The 18,158-nt window shown below is 45.2% G+C and overlaps 1 protein-coding gene across 5 annotated transcripts in view; it reads left to right on the forward strand.

Annotated features, from left to right (window-relative positions):
- The window catches only part of CTIF (cap binding complex dependent translation initiation factor), a 340,395-nt gene that overhangs the window by 286,464 nt on the left and 35,773 nt on the right, over positions 1-18,158 (forward strand). For all 5 annotated transcript variants that reach the window (XM_014586243.2, XM_014586244.2, XM_014586245.2 and 2 more), the window contains one exon: positions 7,089-7,244. In XM_014586243.2, the coding sequence (XP_014441729.1) occupies positions 7,089-7,244 (156 nt within the window). The remainder of the gene's footprint in view (positions 1-7,088; positions 7,245-18,158) is intronic.

The following is an 18,158-nucleotide window of genomic DNA, read 5'->3' on the forward strand; positions in this document are numbered from 1 at the left end:
CGCAGGGGTATGGTCACAATGCAATCCATTCTCCTCTCGAGATCTTGGGCACACATGCACATGCACCCGGTGTGAGTTTAAGCTACTGGGTCTGAGGTTCGAACCATGATCAACTACATGGGAGCTCAATGACATAGTCATTATGCCAACTGCTGGTCCCAATTCCATATTTCTTTAGCAAAATACCTTTCAAATATCCAAATAATTGACTATTTTTTTATTGTTGTTAATTCTTGGTCTCCATTTGTAACCTGTACAATTTTAATGTTTTGAAACTTAGAGTGGAATCACAGCTTACTATGGGGATCATTTCAGTTTAGTCTTATTGACTGGGTTATTTAAGTTATGTAAGTAATTTTTTTTTTGTCTGTTTAATCAGCCGTAAATTATTAATGGTTTCATTTATGAACACCATTCTTACTTTCTGTTTTTTCCTTATGTTGCAAGAGCTTTTTATAGATTCTAAGTCTATACTATACAGTATACAACATTTTACGTTATCTGTATTATAGATTGTATTTTTAACTCTATAAGTAGCCTTATAATTTTATGTAATGATTGTTATCTTTAAAAATACTTTTTTACTACAACTTTAATTTTATTTTCATTTGCCCACAGTTATTTTTACCTATTCATTTATTTTATATATCCTGTTTTCAGTTCTCTAGTGGTTACTAATATTTTCTTTTAACATTTTTAAAGGTATACTTTAACTTATATTTCTCTGATTGCCAAACTTAAGAAAGAAGCAATAACTTGTGAATCCTTATGGTCTAAATTATGAAATTTTACATGCTTTATAATCTTCTGTCCCCTTCCGGCCAGTATTTTCCAGTCTTTGGTAATTTAATCTTGGATTAAGCCACTAGTACTATATAATTATCATTTAAATTATATGTAAAATTAAATATCTTCTCTTTCAAGGATTACTTTGGCGTTTGATTCAATCTTATAACCAAAATTAGAATTAGTTTTTGACTTTACTTCATAAGTCTACCTGGTTTCAATTTCAGTATCCCTTCCAGTTCTTCTGTATACCATGTTTTCTCAGAGTTGAGTCATAAATTTTGTTGGCTGGAACATGCTTTCAAGAGAGTTTTACATTTTTTGTTATTTTAAATTGTGGCTTTAAAAAATACAATTTACCATTTATTTTTCTTCTCTTCTCTTTTTTATTTTCTGCCAGAAGGCACATGCACTAACCAGAGTAAGTAAGAGGGAAAGGGAGAAAGCATACCCCAAAAGGACATGGACATGCTACAATCCCTTCTCTTCAAGTTTCTCCAGCATGTCAGGATTTGGGGCACACGTGCGTGCACACACGAACAGGGCATGGTTTTTCAGGCTCCTGAGACTGGGATTCAAGTCACATGGTCAGCCATGGGATCCAGCTCCCTTAATCACCAGGCCATGGGGCTCACCCATCATTCCATTCATTTTAAGTGTACAGTTCAATAATGTTAAGTATAATCTCGTTGTGGTTTAACCAATCTCCAAAACTGTTTTATCTTAGAAAACTGAAATTCTCTACCAATTGAACAGCTCCCTGTGTCCCCCTAATCCCCAGGCCCTGGCAATCACCCTTCTACTTCCTGTTTCCATGACTTTCTCTACTATAGCTATAACCAGAATCATGTAATATTTGGGGGTGTTTTTGTGTCTGGCTTATTTCACTTAATGTAATGACCTCGAGATTCATCCATGTGGTACGTGTCGATTTTTTTTTTCTTTTTTAAGGCTGAATAATATTGCATTGTACATATATACCACATTTTGTTTATTTATTCAGCTGTGAATGGACACTTGAGTTGTTCCCACCTCTTGGCTGTTGTCAATAATGCTTCTATGAACATGGATGTGCAAATAACTCTTTGATATTTTGCTTTACATTCTTTTGGATATACTCAGAGGTGGAATTGCTAGATCATAGGGTAATTCTGTGTTTAATCTTTAGAATAATTACATACTATCTTCCATGGCAATTGAACTGCTTAACTTTTGTAAACATAAGCATATAAGAGAGAGATTTTTTTTTTGAGAGGTTTTTGCTATAGGGCATGTCTGCTCACCAGACAGACAGAGAGAGACATAGAGACAGAAAGCGAGAAATCACCCCCCAGGGGGGATGGTCACGCCACAATCCCTTCTCCTCCATTCTCCTCTCGGGATCTTGGGCACGTACGCACACGTGCCCGGCGTGAGTTTTAAGCCACCGGGTCTGGGACACGAACCGCGGTCGACTACGTGGGAGTCCAGCGACATAGCCATTATGCCAACTGCTGGTCCCCCAGGAGAGATTTTTTTTTTTTTAGGAATTATTTTATTGAGGCCGGCAAGTAGCATGGTGGTTAAAGGCGTTGGACTCCCACGTGGCTAACTGCGGTTCAAGTCCTGGACCTGGTGGCTTGCTTTCTCACTCCCCCCTCCCCCCTTCCCCACTCTGTGCCTCTCTGGTCAAATTTAAAAGTAAATAAATAAATAAAGTTAAATTTTAAAAGTATTTTATTTAATTTTATTTATTTATTTACTTTTTTAAAAATGTGACCAGACTTTTTAGGATTTTTTAAGCTGTTTTTAGGACTTTTTCTTTTCTTTGAAATTAAAAAAATGTGACCAGACTCTGTAGGATTTTTTAAGCTGTTTTTAGGACTTTTTCTTTTCTTTGAAATTAAAAAATAGAGGTCAGCCAGTGGCGTGGTAGTTAAAGTGCTGAACTCCCACATGGCCAACAACAGTTCAAGCAGTTCGAACCTGGTGGCTTGAAAATCACTCTGGTTACATGTGCATGCAGGGCCAAAAAAAATCCCAGGAGGAGAATGGAGGAGAAGGGATTATGAAGTGGCCATCCCCCCAGGAGGTGATTTCTCACTTTCCCTCTCTCTCTCTTTGACAAGCATGCACAACCTATGGCAAAAACCTTAGAAAAATAGTAATAAAATCAAATTTAAAATGAATAAGATAAAATTCTTAAAAAAAAAATGTTTTTAATTCTCCTGCTAGGTATTAAAAGAGTAGGGTTCTGGGGCACCGAGAACACTGCTTACCTGAAAAGCCAGCTCTTCTCCCTGCCCTCTCCCCCAATTTTTTTTGTTTGTTTGTTTTCAGAGAGAAAGTTTTTCCATCTGGTCTCTTGTTTTCCATGTCTTCTGGTGTCTTTTTTGAAAACCTCTTAACTGGTAGATCAGACGGCCACTCTGTCTTCTCTGTTACTGTTCTTTCTTCCTTTTTGCTTTCTCTTTTCTTTTTTTCATCTATTTATCTTTGTATTCAGCATTCCAGGTATTTTCAAGTTTGGCTTTTCTGCAGGATTCATTCTCTCTGTTGCTGCCTCCAATTCATTTTCATGTTGCTGTGGGATTTCTAGTTTCCATTGGGTCTCTCCTAATCCCAGCTCCCATCTCACACTGCATTTCAGCCTGAGGAGTTTGTTTTCATTGTTGTTTTTAGTTAAACCACTACCTCTTCTCCTGAATGCACACATCACACCACAGGATCCCTACTGCCCGGTTCTCCTTACAGAGTACAAACCCTCATGTTTCACACTTGGATTTTATCTTTTATTTGTTTTTGGTTTATTGTAGTTAATATTTTGAGCTAGGCATTTCCATTCAGTTCAAGACAATGGCCCCCTATTGTGCTGTGCAGGATTTTCCCATGGGTGCCATATTGCTTTTCTCCTCTCTTACTTTTGAATGAAGGAAGAAGCCATGGTAAGTGTGTGGATCACCCTTGAGGTGGCTGAGATAATAGCAGCAGCCCCCTCTCAGACCTAACGCTGGTGGAGCACTTCATGTGCTCATCCAAATCGAATTCCCAATACTGAGCAGGCATTCCATGTCCTGGTGAACTTTGCTCACCCAAAACAGAATCCTCCCTGATACCACAGACAATCAGGCAGAAACTAAGCCAAGATATAGTACTGTGATCAGGTGCAAACAATCTTTTGAAACCCCAGTCTAGTGGCATCATAGTTAGGGAAGCTGGATCCCACACGGCCAGCTGCATGGCTTGAGTCCTGGCCTCAGCGCATGAGAAGCACACTGGACACACGCATGCGTATGTGTCCAAAGTCCCACAGGAGAATGGAGGAAAAGGGACTGCAGCAAGGCCATCCCCCCAAGGAGGTGCTCTCTCACTTGCCTGTCTCGCTTTCTCTTTCTTTCTTTGGCAAGTGTACATACCCTATCACAAATTAAAAACAGGGGCCAGCAGTTGGCATAATGGCTATGTTACTAGACTACCAGGTAGTTGACCGCGGTTTGAGTCCCGGACCCAGTGGCTTAAACTCACGCCGGGTGCATGTGCGTGTGTGCCCAAGATATCCTGAGAGGAGAATAGAGGAGAAGGGATTGCAGCGTGGCCATCCCCCCTGGGGGGTGATTTCTTGCTTTCTGTCTCTCTGTGTCTCTCTGTCGTTCTGGTGAGCACACATGCCCTATAGCAAAAACCTCTCCAAAAACACACACAGAGAAAAAAAGCTCCAGTCCCTGGTGTGCACTGCCCCTGAGCCATTTCCTGACCCAGAAGCCTTTGCCTAGGAGCATCACCCATGAAGGACACAATGAATTACCTGGTCTCCTGCCATTGGCACAGCCCTGAACCTCCAAGGCCAGGAATGAGGGCAGTGCTGATGGAAGTTGCCGTTGTACACAGGCACAGAGCTTTGCTAGTAGTTATAGACTCTGTCCACCAGCAGGGACAGACAGGGGAAGGAAATGAAGCTTTAAGCTCCCCCCTACCTTTGACCTTCTGGGGAGGCACGGGAGGGGGCTGTTCCCCAGATGATAATAGCACTTCAGTTAGTAGTGTTACTCCCAAGTCTGGTGAGGAGACTGCTGGCCTTAGATAGCACCTTCATTGGACACAAGGAACAGATGTCAACCAAGTCATCTCTGAGGGCCTTCTCTCTCTGGAAATGCTGAGATTCTGGCATTGAGAAAGCTCAGCCAAAATGAGCAGTGTGCAGGGATACTGGACTGTAGGAACAGCCCAAGGTACCTTCTACAACCTGCTCTCACATGTTCTATTTCTTTTGGTGGCATAGTCATCAGACCTAGAATCTTCATGTAATCTACGGAGTTCCTTTTCCATCACCCATTACAACTCACCACTTAGAAAACACTATTAACTGTGAGATGTCTCTTGAATCTATCCTGTGTCAGTCAGCTATTGCTGCATAACAAGCTATAGCAAAGTCTCAGTGGCATACAACAATCTTGCATTTAGATTATATAGAGAGGTATATCAAGGATCATCCAGGCAAGGCTGGACTTGGGGGGACCCTACTCCATGTTGTCTCCATCTTCCCTCTGGGGCCATCAGGCCAGCCCAGAGATGGGTTTCTCTTGATGATAAAAGAAGTATAAGAGTCAGCATAAGTACTGGAACCAACAGTTAGTGTAATGGCTATGACGCTGGACTCCCATGTAGTTGACCATGGTTCCCGTCCCCAACCTGGTGGCTTAAGACTCACGCCAGGCATGTGTACGTGTGTGTCCAAGATCCCAAGAGGAGAATGGAAGAGAAGGGATTGCAGCATGGCCATCCCCCCTGGGGGGTGATTTCTCACTGTCTGTCTCTCTGTCTCTGTCTGTCTGGTGAGCACACGTGCCCTATAGCAAAAACCTCTTAAAAAAAAAAAAAAAGAGTCAGCCTAAGTACTTAAGGCACTTGATCAGAATTAGTACCCTATTACTTCTGTTGCATTCTATTGGCCAAAGCAAGACATGTGACCAAAGATAAGGGGTGAGGCGATTATATCTCTGAATATAATTTAATCTATCACAGAATCTTAGTGCTCAACTGCAGAGAGTTCAGGCTGTCATCCTGCCTGGACTTGTGCAGTGACCTCCTGGCTGGTCTCCACACCTCTGCTCTATTAATTTTCCTAAAGAGCACAGTTATGACAGTGGCATTCCATGACCCCATCCACACCCTAAAAGCTTCCCTACTGACCACCACATGGGACCCAGCTCCTCAGTGGGTTCCAGTTATTCACACTGCAGCCCAGCCTTCTTCCCCAGCCCTGTGCCTATTTTTCCTCTCTACCCCACCTATGCTGGATCCAGGCTGGACTACGCCTCCATGTTTCCCAAATGTCCATGGGATCCTCTCTGTGCTTGCTTCTTCATTGCCATTTTCTCCATCCAAAATGTCCCCACGTCCCTATGTTAGCATCCGAGCCTCTTTCAAGGCCCTGATATCTAGGCCTGGAGGCCAGACAGTGGCACAGTAATAAAAGTTGATACTCTCTGGGGCTGAGCCTCATGGGAAGATTCCTGGTTTGTGCCTAGAGACTTCCCTGAGTTCCCCAGGCACGTGCATGTCCACAGTCTAGGACTAGCAGAAGGCTGGGGGCAACTAGATCACGGCACCAAGACCCTATCAGGAGCTCGCTCTCTCTCTCTCTCTCTCTCTCTGTCTCTCTCACTGAGGGAAAAAAATATATAAACTTTTTAAAAAAGAAACAAACAAACTCCTGCCTTTGGGTCCAAAGTCCCTTTAGTGGAGCCCCCTCATGGATTTTAATACTTCTGTCTCGTACAACCACGATGAGTGAACATGTCTTCTCCCAGCCACTACTGCAAGATCCAGCACACAGTGGGGCAGGACACTGGTATGGGAAGAACGAATGAACGAATGAATGAATGCCTCTGACTTCCTGCTGTCCTCGAGCGCCCTTCCAGGCAGGGCGGTAGCCTGCGTCTATGTCCCCCTGCTGCCGCTGGGATGTGCCTCCACGGCCCATTGCGACCACTGGCAGGCAGTTACTGGGTACCCTCCCTGGTGTGGTCGGCCTGATGCAGGGGTTAGCAGAGGGCAGTAATTTAGCCACAGGGAGCTGAATGAAGGAGATGAAGGCCCAGGGGCCCCTGCAAAGGACGGTGACCTGCACAGGTTTGGGCACTGCCCAGAGGGAAGGAAGTTACACTCCCAGTCTGAGGGCACCTGAAGAAGGGATGCCAGGGCCAAAGTTTGCCCACCTACACGTCCATTGAAGACGTGGGATTCGCCTGCCGCCAGGCAGCCCCAGCCCCAGGTGCCATGGGCCAGCGAGCAGGCTGACGCAGTCTCTTGTGTTTCCACAGAAGGACTTCACTGTGCGCGAGGAGCTGCAGCAGCGGGACGTGGAGCGCTGGCTGGGCTTCATCACATTCCTGTGCGAGGTGTTCGGCACTATGCGCAGCAGCACGGGCGAGCCCTTCCGCGTGCTCGTGTGCCCCATCTACACCTGTCTCAGGGAGGTAAGAGCGCGCCTCGAGGCACCGCCCAAGTTGGGTCGCTTGGAGGTACAGAGCCTTTGGTAAAGAGAAATGTAACTCCCTGTGCTCTGCTTTCTAAAGCCAGGTTTGTTTTGTTTCCGCCTTCTTTTCTTTTTCATTGAGAAATTATTGTCTGTACTTCTAGGATACCGTGGGATGTTTTGATGTGTGTTTTTGCATTGTGGCATGGTCAAGTCGGAGACATTAGCATATCTAACCCCCTCAAATAGTATCATTTCTTTCTGGTAAGAACATTTAGAATCCTCTTTTAGCTATTGTAAAATATCTAATACAGGTCCGGGCCCTTAGCATAGTGGTTAAGTGCTGCACGTAGGGTTAAGTGCTAGATCCTACATGGCCAACTGAGGTTCAAATCCTAGGTCCGGGAGCTTGAAAAACAACTCAGGCATGTGTGCATGCATGTTCAAAGTCCCAATGAGATGGAAACATGGAGGGAAAAGGATTGCAGTGTGACCACACCCATTCAGGGGTTTTCTGTCCTTTCTCTCTCTTTCTCTCCCTGGCAAGCGCACATGCCTTCTGCCAATTAAAGAAAAGGAAATATGCAATACATTACTATTATCTTTATTCACCCTGCCGTGCAGCAGAACCTAGTACTTATTCCCCTAATGTAACGTTCACCCGTTGGCCAACATCTCTCCTTTCCCCGTCTACCCCAATCACCCAACCAGGCCTCTGGTAACCCCCATTCTAACCCTCTACTTCTGTGAGTCTCACTTTTAAATTCCACACGTGAGATCATAGTGGGGCATGTCTCTCTCTGTGCATGATATAATGTCCTCTGGATTCACCCACGTTGTTGCAAATGTCAGAATTTCCTTCTCTTTTGAGGAATGGAAGCGTACTCCAGAGTGTATGTAGACCACGTTTTAACACGCTCATTGGCTGATGGTCATCAGGTTGTGTCTGTATCTTGGCTACCATGCGAAATGCTTTCATGAGCAGGGGAGCGCTGTGGCAGAAGAGTCACAGCCTAGGAGACCCCGTTACAGGGCCCTATCTCTCTGTCTGTCTGCCTGTCTCTCTCTCGTTAAAAATAAATAAACTATCTTTTTACTATTATTAAAAAAGAAAGAAAAAGAAAAGACCTGGGGATGGGGGAGAGGGTTGTGTAAAGAATCAGTGTACACTTGGTGCTCAAGGCTGGAGACCGGCTGGAATCACCCAGGGAGAGGGTGCAGTTGGAGGAGAGGGGCCGAGTCAGGTGAGGAGGTGCAGGAGGAATGGCCCGGGAGAAGGATGCAAGACAGGAGTGTGAGGTGTCAGAGAAGGCTCCAGAGGGGTGGGGAAGAGGGTTGGTATTTCAACAGAGCTCCTGCCAGCCACACACCTCACATGTGTGGCCCCCTCTACCCTAATCAGTTCTCTGCAGTGGGTACAGGATGTAGTTGGGGGCAGGCTCTGCAGAATCCAAGGACCAGGACAGGGAGGTGTCCTGGGTTTGGCAACCAGGAGATCAGGGGGACCTGGGTGTCAGTGGAGGAGAGCACAGGAGTGAGGACATGTCTTTGAAGAAGTTTTTCTGAGAAGGGCAGTTGAGAAAGGGGAAGAGTGGGGTCAAGGCACATCTTTGTGTTTTTGAAAGAAAGAAGATAATAGAGCAATTTAAGAGAAGGGGGCAGTGTATTTGAAAGTATTTTGAAGCATCTATTTACAGAACAGTAGTGTGTTCGCTCCAGATCAAAGCAGAGCACGCAGGCCTCTCTTGGGCTCTTCGTAAACCGTAAGATTCTACCTCGCCTCGTAGCCAGACCATGTTTAACAAATGCACTCGAATTCCAGTCATTTCACAGATTCAGACAACTGCTTCTCCCAACTATTCTGCTGTCCGTGGTTCTTGATCTCAGAAGGCAGCCCCAAGAGGGCCAGTAGCTTTGCGTTTTGCACCCCTTTGGGGTGACTTGAAGGCAGCACTCCTGGAGAAAGGGAGCTGTCCCTCGGAATCCTCCCATCCCTGCCTGCACAGCCCTGGTCCCCTGACAGCCCACCTGAGGAGGAGCAGCCCCATTCTAGAGCAGTGACCTGAATTTCCCCAACACGTTCACTGCGCGTGATCTGGACACCTCCTGGTATTGTCGTCACCTGCTCCCCCAGCAGGAAGCCAGCTCTAGCTGAGTGCTGGCCCTGGCTGCTGAGACACTTTTAACACTGCCTGAGGGGGTGCAAACTTCCTGGTGTGAGATCCGGAAGGTGCCAGGAGGTCTGTGCAGACAGGAGACAAAGCGCCACTCCTAACGCACTGAACTTTTCGGACAGTTTGTCCATCACAGACCCATACCGTGCTCGTGGTAAACACGAAGGGTAAACGAATTACCCAAGGCTTCCACCTGTTTGTAAAACAAGATCCCAGAGCCCATGTTCCAAGCTTTTATATCATCCCTGGGGCCAGGCTGCTGCCTGGGTTCAATCGCTGGCTCCGCTGTTATTTAGCTTTGCCATACTTGAGAGTTTACCTGCTCTGAGTGTTCATCATCTACCTAGGGGCTGATGCTGCTTTCTCTGTGAAGAGAAAGTTTAGGGGGGTTTAGGGAGGACAGCGTGGCTTGGAGAGGGAGCTAAGTGCTCTAGGGCAGAGTTTGAGGTATGGAGGGGAATACCCGGGGGATCCATTCTTAACCACTGTGCTACAGGGTCAACCCTTCACTGATATTAATTACAGGGGCTGGCAGGTGTGTGGTTGTTAAGGGCGCTGGATTCCCATATGGTTGACCATGGTTCTAGTCCCAGACCTAGGGGCTTGCTTTCTCTCTCTCTCTCTCACATACACACACACACACACACACACACACACACTGGTCAAATTTAAATAAATAAATAAATAAATAAATAAAGTTAAATAAAGTAATTTTTTTTTTATTTTATTGAATCGAGATCTACCCTCTTAACAGTTTTTTGTTTTTTTGTTGTTGTTGTTGCTGTTTTTAAGGTTTATGCCATAGGGCACACACACTCACAGGAAAGAGAGAGAGACAATGAGAGGGAAAGTGAGAAATCACCCCCCTGGGGAATGGCCATACCACAATCCCTTCTCTTCCTCAATCCCATCTCTTGACAGGGATTACATTGACTCTGTAGATCACTTTGGGTAGTGTAGACATTTGACTTTAGGCACGCACACACATGCACCTGGTGTGATATTCAAGCCACCAGGTATGGGACTTGAATTGTGGTATGCCATGTGAGAGTCAAGAGTCATAACCACCACACCACCTGTTGCCCCCAATGTACTTTTAGGCATTCAAATCAATACCATTATCTGTAGGCACAGTGTTGTACAACAGATCTCTAGAACTTATTCATCATGCATAAATGAGCTTCTAACTCATTGAATAGCAGCTCTCCATTTCCCCAGGCTCTGGAAACCACAACTCTACTCTTTGCTTCTATGGGTTTGACTATTTTAGATATGGAATGTAAGTGGAATCATGTGGTATTTGTCCCTCTGTTACTGGCTCATTTCACTTAGTGGAATGTTCTCAGAGTTCATCCATGTTGTTGCATATTGTAGAATTTTCTTCTTAAGGCTGCGAAGTATTCCATTGTGTATATGCACCATATAAAGAGTGAAAGAGACAGAGACACAATACCCACAACACCCTGAAGTCTTAGCCAACCTGGGGCATATCCAGTTGCAACACCATTGCACATCAGCACCACTGTCTAGCTCCACATTTTTCAACCCATTCGTGTTATCAATAGACATTTGCATTGTTTTCACATCTGGGCTTATTGTGAATAGGGCTGCAGTGGATGTGGGAATTTTCAAATCTCTTTGAGATCCACATTTTGGTTCTTTTGGATAAATACCCAGAAGTTGGATTTCTAAATCATATAGTTCTTTTTTTTTTTTTGAGAATTTTTTCGTTTGTTTGTTTGTTTGTTTGCTATAGGGTACGTGTGCTTGCCAGAAAGACAGAGAGAGACAGAAAGCAAGAAATCACCCCCCGGGGGGATGGCCACGCTTCAATCCCTTCTCTGCCATTCTCCTCTTGGGATCTTGGGCAGACACGCACATGCACCCGGCATGAATTTAAGCCACTGGGTCCAAGACTCAAACCACGGTCGACTACATGGAAGTCCAGCAACATAGCCATTATGCTAACTGCTGGTCCTGTATTTTTAATTTCTTGAAAAACTTCCATACTGTTTTCCACAGAAGATGCACTATTTCATATTCCCACCAACAGTGTATAAGGGTTCCAATATCTCTGCATCATCACCAACAATTATTGTCTTTCGGTTTTGTTTGTTTGTTTGTTTGTTTATTTGGTTGGTTTGTTTGGTTTGGTTTTTTTTTTTTTTTTTTTTTTGGTAATAGCCATCCTAACATGTGTGAAGTGAAATCTCATTGTGGTTTTTCTTTAAATAATAATTATTATTTTATTTAACTTTTTTTTTTTTAATTTTTAATTTGACCAGAGAGGGACAGAGTGAGAGACAAAGAAGGAAAGTGAGAGAGCAAGCCACCAGGTCCAGGAACTGAACTGTGGTCGGCCATGTGGGAGTCCAGCACCCCAACCCACCACACCACCTGCCAGCCCCTCATTGTGGTTTTGATTTTCATTTCCCTGGTTATTGATGAAATTGAGCAACTTGTCATATACCTGTTAGAAAAAGGTCTATTCAAATTTTTTTTTTTTGAGAGATTTTCACTGTTCACTCGCCAGACAGACAGAGAGAGACATAGAGACAGAAAGCGAGAAATCACCCCCCAGGGGGGATGGTCACGCCGCAATCCCTTCTCCTCCATTCTCCTCTCGGGATCTTGGGCACGCACGCACATGCGCCCGGCGTGAGTTTTAAGCCACCGGGTCCGGGACACGAACCACGGTCGACTACGTGGGAGTCCAGCAACATAGCCATTACGCTAACTGCTGGTTCCCAAGGTCTATTCAAATCTTTACCTAACTTTTTAATTGGATTATTTGGTTTTTTTGCTATTGAGTTATAGTAGTTTCCTATATATTTTAAAATTAACCCCTTATCAGATGTATGGTTTGCAAACATTTTCCCCCACTTTGTAAGTCATGTCTCACTTTATTGTATCATTTGCTGTGCAAAAGTTTTTTAGTTTGATACAATCCGACTTTTCTAGTTTTGTTTTTATTGCCTATGCTTTTGAGGTCATACCCAAAACATCACTACCCAGACCATTATCAAGAAGCTTTTCTCCTACATTTTCTTCTAGTAGTTTTACACTTTCAGGTCTTACATCTAAGTCTTCAATTCATTTTGAGTTGATTTTTGTATATGGGAGGAGATAAAGGTTCAGATTCATTCTTTTGCATATGGATATCCTCTCTTCCCATGCCATTTAATTGAAGAGAATGTTTTTCTCTATTATGTGATCTTGGCACCTTTGTTGAAGATCAGTTGACCACAAATACATGAATTTATTTATTTGTTTGTTTATTTATTTATTTATTTTAAGCCAGTACTATTCTGTTTTGCATACTATAGCTTTGTAATATATTTTGAAATCAGAAAGCGTTATGCTTCCAGTCTTGTTCTTCTTTGCTCAAGATTGTTTTGGCTCTTTGGGTCTTTTGTAGTTTCGTTTGAAGTTTAGAATTATTTTTTATATTTAAAATGCTATTGGGAGGGGCTGGAAGTGGCATGGTGGTTAAAGGTGCTGGACTCCCACATGGCTGACCACAGTTCAAGGAACAGACCTGGCTGCTTGCTTTCTCACTTTCTCTCTGTAAGCACACATGCCCTGTAGCAGTTTTAAATAATAATAATAATAATTATTATTATTATTATAAATAAATTAAGTAAATAATACTTTTTTTAAAAAAATGCTGTTAGAATTTTGATAGGGAACACATTGACTCTGTAGATCCCTTTGGTAGTACGGACATTTTCACAATATTAAGTCTTCCAATCCAAGATGAAGAATAAGACAAGACATTCGCTACTTCTGTTCAACATAATACTAGAAATTCTAAACAGAGCAATTAGGCAAGAAAAAGAAATAAAAGGGCAAAAAAGAAACTATAAAATGGTCTTTGTTTGCAGATGACATGATCTTATATACAGAAAACCCTAAAAACTACACACACACACACACACACACACAAACACACATTGTTAGAACGAATAAATGAGTTTAAATAAAAATCAAAAATCAGTTTCATTCCTATACACTATTTTTATTTTATTTTATTTATTCATTCATTGTTAAACTTGACCAGAGAGAGACACAGAGAGAAAGAGGGCAAGTGAGAAAGCAAGCCACCAGGTCCAGGACTCGAACCATGGTTGGACATGTGGGAGTGTCCAGCGCCTTAACCACCACGCCACCTGCTGGTCCCCCTATACACTATTAATGAACTACCTCAAAAGGAAATTAGGAAAACAATCCTACTTACAATAGCAACAAAAATAATAACTAGAAATAAACTTAACTAAAGGGACCACCAGCAGATAGCATAATGGTTACGTCACTGGATTCCCACATGGCCTACTGTGGTTAGAGTCCCAGACCCTGTGACTTAAAACTCATGCCAGGCATGTGTGCATACATGCCCAAAATACCAAGAGGAGAATGGAGAAGGGACTGCAGTGTGGCCATCCCACATACAGGGGGCGATTTCTTGCTTTCTGTCTCTCTGTCTCTCTGGTTAGCACACACACTCTGTAGCAAAAATCTCTTTAAAAAATACTTTACTAAGGACATGGACTAGAACACTGAAAACTACAAAACATCGATGAAGAAAATGAAAGAAGACACACACAAATGGAAAGACATCCTGCAAGCTCCTTTTTAATATTCTTCTAAGGGCTTCTTCACCCTACCCAGGGCCTCAGCCAGACTGTGACTGTAAGGATTCCACAGGAGTATAATTATTGTTTGAGGCCTGAACTAACAGTCATCACTTTCTCATCTCAGCTGGCTACTCTGGGCCGACCTGCCAGGCTGTGGGTCAGGCTTGTCTAGCACCCCTATTTCCTGACCCTCAGCCTCCTCTGCTCCTGTCACCTCTGTGACCCTATGGTGTTTTTGCCAGGCTCCTCTGGGTTATGAAGGGCTTCTCGCTGGGCCCCTTATTTTAAGAGCTTTGTTTAAAATTCCTCTGGTAGGACACCTCCGTGTATGTATTTCTCTCCACTTTCTCATCCTTTCTCCTCCCCTTGAACATCCCACCTTTCCTCTCCGTCTAATCCCCTCAGCCTATCTCTACCCATAATTCCCATGGGTCTGCCCTCTGGAGAGTACAACAGCCATAGCCAGAGGTCAGGAGTGGAGTAAAGGAGGAAGTGCGGTGTGGGGAGCCTTCTGCCAGGAATCTCTCATCCCTCTGCACCCACCTTTGACCTCCACCCACCTCTCCCTCCAACTGGCTCACTTTCTCTCCTCCCCTCCCAGAAATCCCATCCGCTCCTCCCTACCCTTTCCAGAGGAAGGAGCAGGGAAAGGGCAGGTGCCTCTGAAGGGGTGTCTCCAAGGGGTGTCCCCACAGGGATGCAAATGGCTGGGCTCCTAGAGGAGCCAGCAAGCCCAGGCCCAGGAGGAGAACACAGAGGCCAGAAAGTCAGGCTTCTCAGGAAATGAAATTGCTCCGTGCAACAGGGAGAGAGGCACTTTTTTAACATTTTGCGTGAGCGTGCATTCAATTGCTCACATTGTTTTGGCTCCGGGGGAAATCTGACCTCGGAAAAGACTGAGATGAAGTGGGTGTGGGTGGAGAGCCTCTGCTATTTCACAGGGTGAGAGTCAAGCAGAACATTCTTCAGAGGCACCTCTCCAGAGGGACCATGTCCTCGCCCACCCCCACCACCATGCTGAGAACAGGATTGGGGTTACATGCAGCTGCCTAACTGAGCCCACTTTGGCTAAAGGAGGCCAAGGTAGGTTCTTCCAGGGGCAGCGACAGGCTTTGACCAGGAATGGGGATTTGCTGACTGAGTCCATGGGAAATCATCTTCAACCCTCTATGTCTGGAAGTTTTTACAAAATTACAAACTCTCAGACCCCTCCTTCCATCAATTAAATCAAACTTCCTAGGGATGGCACTTGAAGGGGGATATAAGCGTTCCGAATTATTCCAGCCTGCAGCCAGAGTTAAGTAACACAAGTAGCTGCCTCTTAGGTGCCTTGAGTGAGTATAGGTAGACAAGCCAGGTAATGCTAGGGGAAAGGGAGGACAGCCTTAAGAGCCAGAGAGATCTGAGTTGGAATCCTAACTGTGCCCCTTACTAGGTCTTTGTTTGCAGATGACATGATCTTATATACAGAAAATCCTAAAAACTACACACACACACACATACACACACACACATTGTTAGAAATTGCAAATGAGTTTAAATAAAGTTTCAGAATACAAAATCAAAAATCAGTTTCATTCCTATACACTATTAATGAACTACCTCAAAAGGAAATTAGGAAAATAATCCCACTTACAATAGCATCAAAAATAATAACTAGAAATAAACTTAACTAAAGGGATCACCAGCAGATAGCATAATGGTTATGTCACTGGATTCCCACATGAGACTTTGACCTAATCCTTTCATCTTTCCAGACCTCAGTTTTCTTAAGTGGCACATACGAAGAATGGGAATAATACTAACCCTGTGGGTTTAAGACTTAAAATAAGCAAGGTGTCATATAAAGTGAGTGACATGTGACAGCCTGCAGTGAGCTGTCAGCTCATGTGTCGCAGTCAAACTGTGCTGTAGGCAATGCTTGCAAGAAGTGGTACGTGTCAGGCAGCTCCAAAGAGTAAGAGTAAGGTCCGTCCTCCTAACTGAGCATGGAGGCCCCACAATCAGACATCATCCCTCACCAGCTTCCATTCGCAGCTTTGCCTTCCCCCTGCCTGAGCAGTCTCCCTCTTCCCTCCTCCCTGACTCTATGTCCTTTTTGTTTGGTTGGTTGGTTAGTTGTTTTTTACTTGTTTTTTTAGGTTTTGCCATAGGATACATGCACTTGTCAGAGAGAGATAGAGACAGGGCAAGTAAGAAATCACCCCCCAAGGGAGAATGGCCAAGCTGCAATCCCTTCTCCTCCATTTCTCCTCTCAAGATTTTAGAGCATGCACACTCATGCACCTGGTGTGATTCTTCAAGCCACTGTGGGACTCGAACCACCGTCAGTGCTGAGAGCCCAGCACCTTAACCATCACACCACCTGCTGGACCCTCCATCCTGCCTGACTTGCCCACCTGCAAGGCCAGGCTCACGTCCCACCTCCTTCTCACTCTGCCCAGACTTGCATCCTGGGGAATGAGTGTCACGCGAGACTGTCAGTGTCTGTCCTCCAGACGTGTCCTTGGCCAGGTGGTTGAGTTAATGCCTTGGAACCCTTCTTGGATGCTTTGTCATCATTTCATCTTTCACTGGTGGCCGGGAGGTGGGGGGGAAGGCTAGAGCTCCCACTTGTCACGTGACCCTGATCACATTTTGCTCAGGAGTCTGTGCCGCTTCCATAGCAGTGACTTGGTTTAAGATAACTGACTTTCCCCCTGAACTGCAAAGTTTCCCAGTAGTACTGGAAGGAGGGAGGATAATTGTGATGCCTGCCCTCCCCGAGCATTTACAAGCCACTTGGAAACCCTCCAGCAATTGCACAGCCATGAACCCTCGTGATGGGTGGTAAGCTGGACAAGTATGGGCAAAGGGCAGGTAGGGAGTGGGCAGCTGCTGGGCCTGAGGGGAGGGGAAGCTGAGGTTTAAGGGAGGGTGGGCTATGGACAGACATTGGGGGGAAGGGGGGGTCTCCAGGAAGAAGAATTTGAGCCCAGGCGTGGGGGCCAGATTAGTCATGGTCTGCCTGTAGCTATGTGAGAAAGAGAGAGCTGACTCAGGTTGACGCCGGGAACCTTTGAAAGTTTGGGGGGCCAGACTATGGGCCAGCACTGAAATGCAACGCTCTGGAAGGCTGACCCGCAGCCTCGCATCCAGAGACCTCCCTGAGTACACCGGGCATGCGTACACCTCTGATCCAGGGCTGGTAAGGCTGGGGGTGGATCGTGGTGTCAGGACCCTGTCGGGGGCTCGCTCGCTCTTTCTGTGTATGTGTGTGTATCTGTCTGTCTCTCTCATTCATAGAGGAAATGAATAAATATACTTTAACAAAACAAACAAACCCTGAAGCTTTTGAAGGCAGCAAACAACACTATGGAAGGCATGAAGGAGAGTTTATTTATTCATTCAACAAACAAGGAGAAAAAGTCTACTTTCATTTTGAACTGAAAAGTCTCCTAGACACCTTTCTTCCTAGAAATGTGCTGAAACAGCAAATGAGCTGAATCTGAGCCCCGAGCCAGAGGAACACGTGGACAGCTCAGAGCGCTGTGGAAAATGCAGGGCTCCCACTAAGGTGGGGTGGGAAGAGGCCTGCTTCGCAGGGGCGCCTCAGCAGAGAGCAACTGCCTCTTGCTTGGGCATCTTTACATTTGTTCTTACCCTGACAGTCAAACCAAAAGAGAGCCGGTAGTGAGGGGCTGGAGCGAAGCTTGAAAAAAATCAGGGGACCCTTTCTCCCTGACCAGCTTATTCCAGCCCTGATCTTAGGCACAGACCCCGCCTGGAATGTTCCTCAGGGAACGTAACCTTCCCAGGGCAGGTACCCAGCCCTGGGCACTGGCTTAGCCTCAGAATCCCTTCACGTCCAGCAGCTGCTGCTATGAATACCCCAGCTTAAGCCACCATTCCTGTAACCTCCGCAGAAATAACTCCCCACCAGTTTGTCCCCTCCAGAGCTTGCGCTCTCCTCATCCGATTGGCACAAGCAGCCAAGTCACCCAGTGGTGTGAGGCTGGCCTGCTAGACCCCCACACCCAAACACACACACACACACACACACACACACACGCGCGTGCGCGCACACACACACCCCCCGCAGTGGCTCCCGAGGAGGCCCGTGGGATT

Source organism: Tupaia chinensis, unplaced genomic scaffold (genome assembly GCF_000334495.1).
Source record: "Tupaia chinensis unplaced genomic scaffold, TupChi_1.0 Scaffold000119_2, whole genome shotgun sequence".
NCBI classification, from domain to species: domain Eukaryota; kingdom Metazoa; phylum Chordata; class Mammalia; order Scandentia; family Tupaiidae; genus Tupaia; species Tupaia belangeri.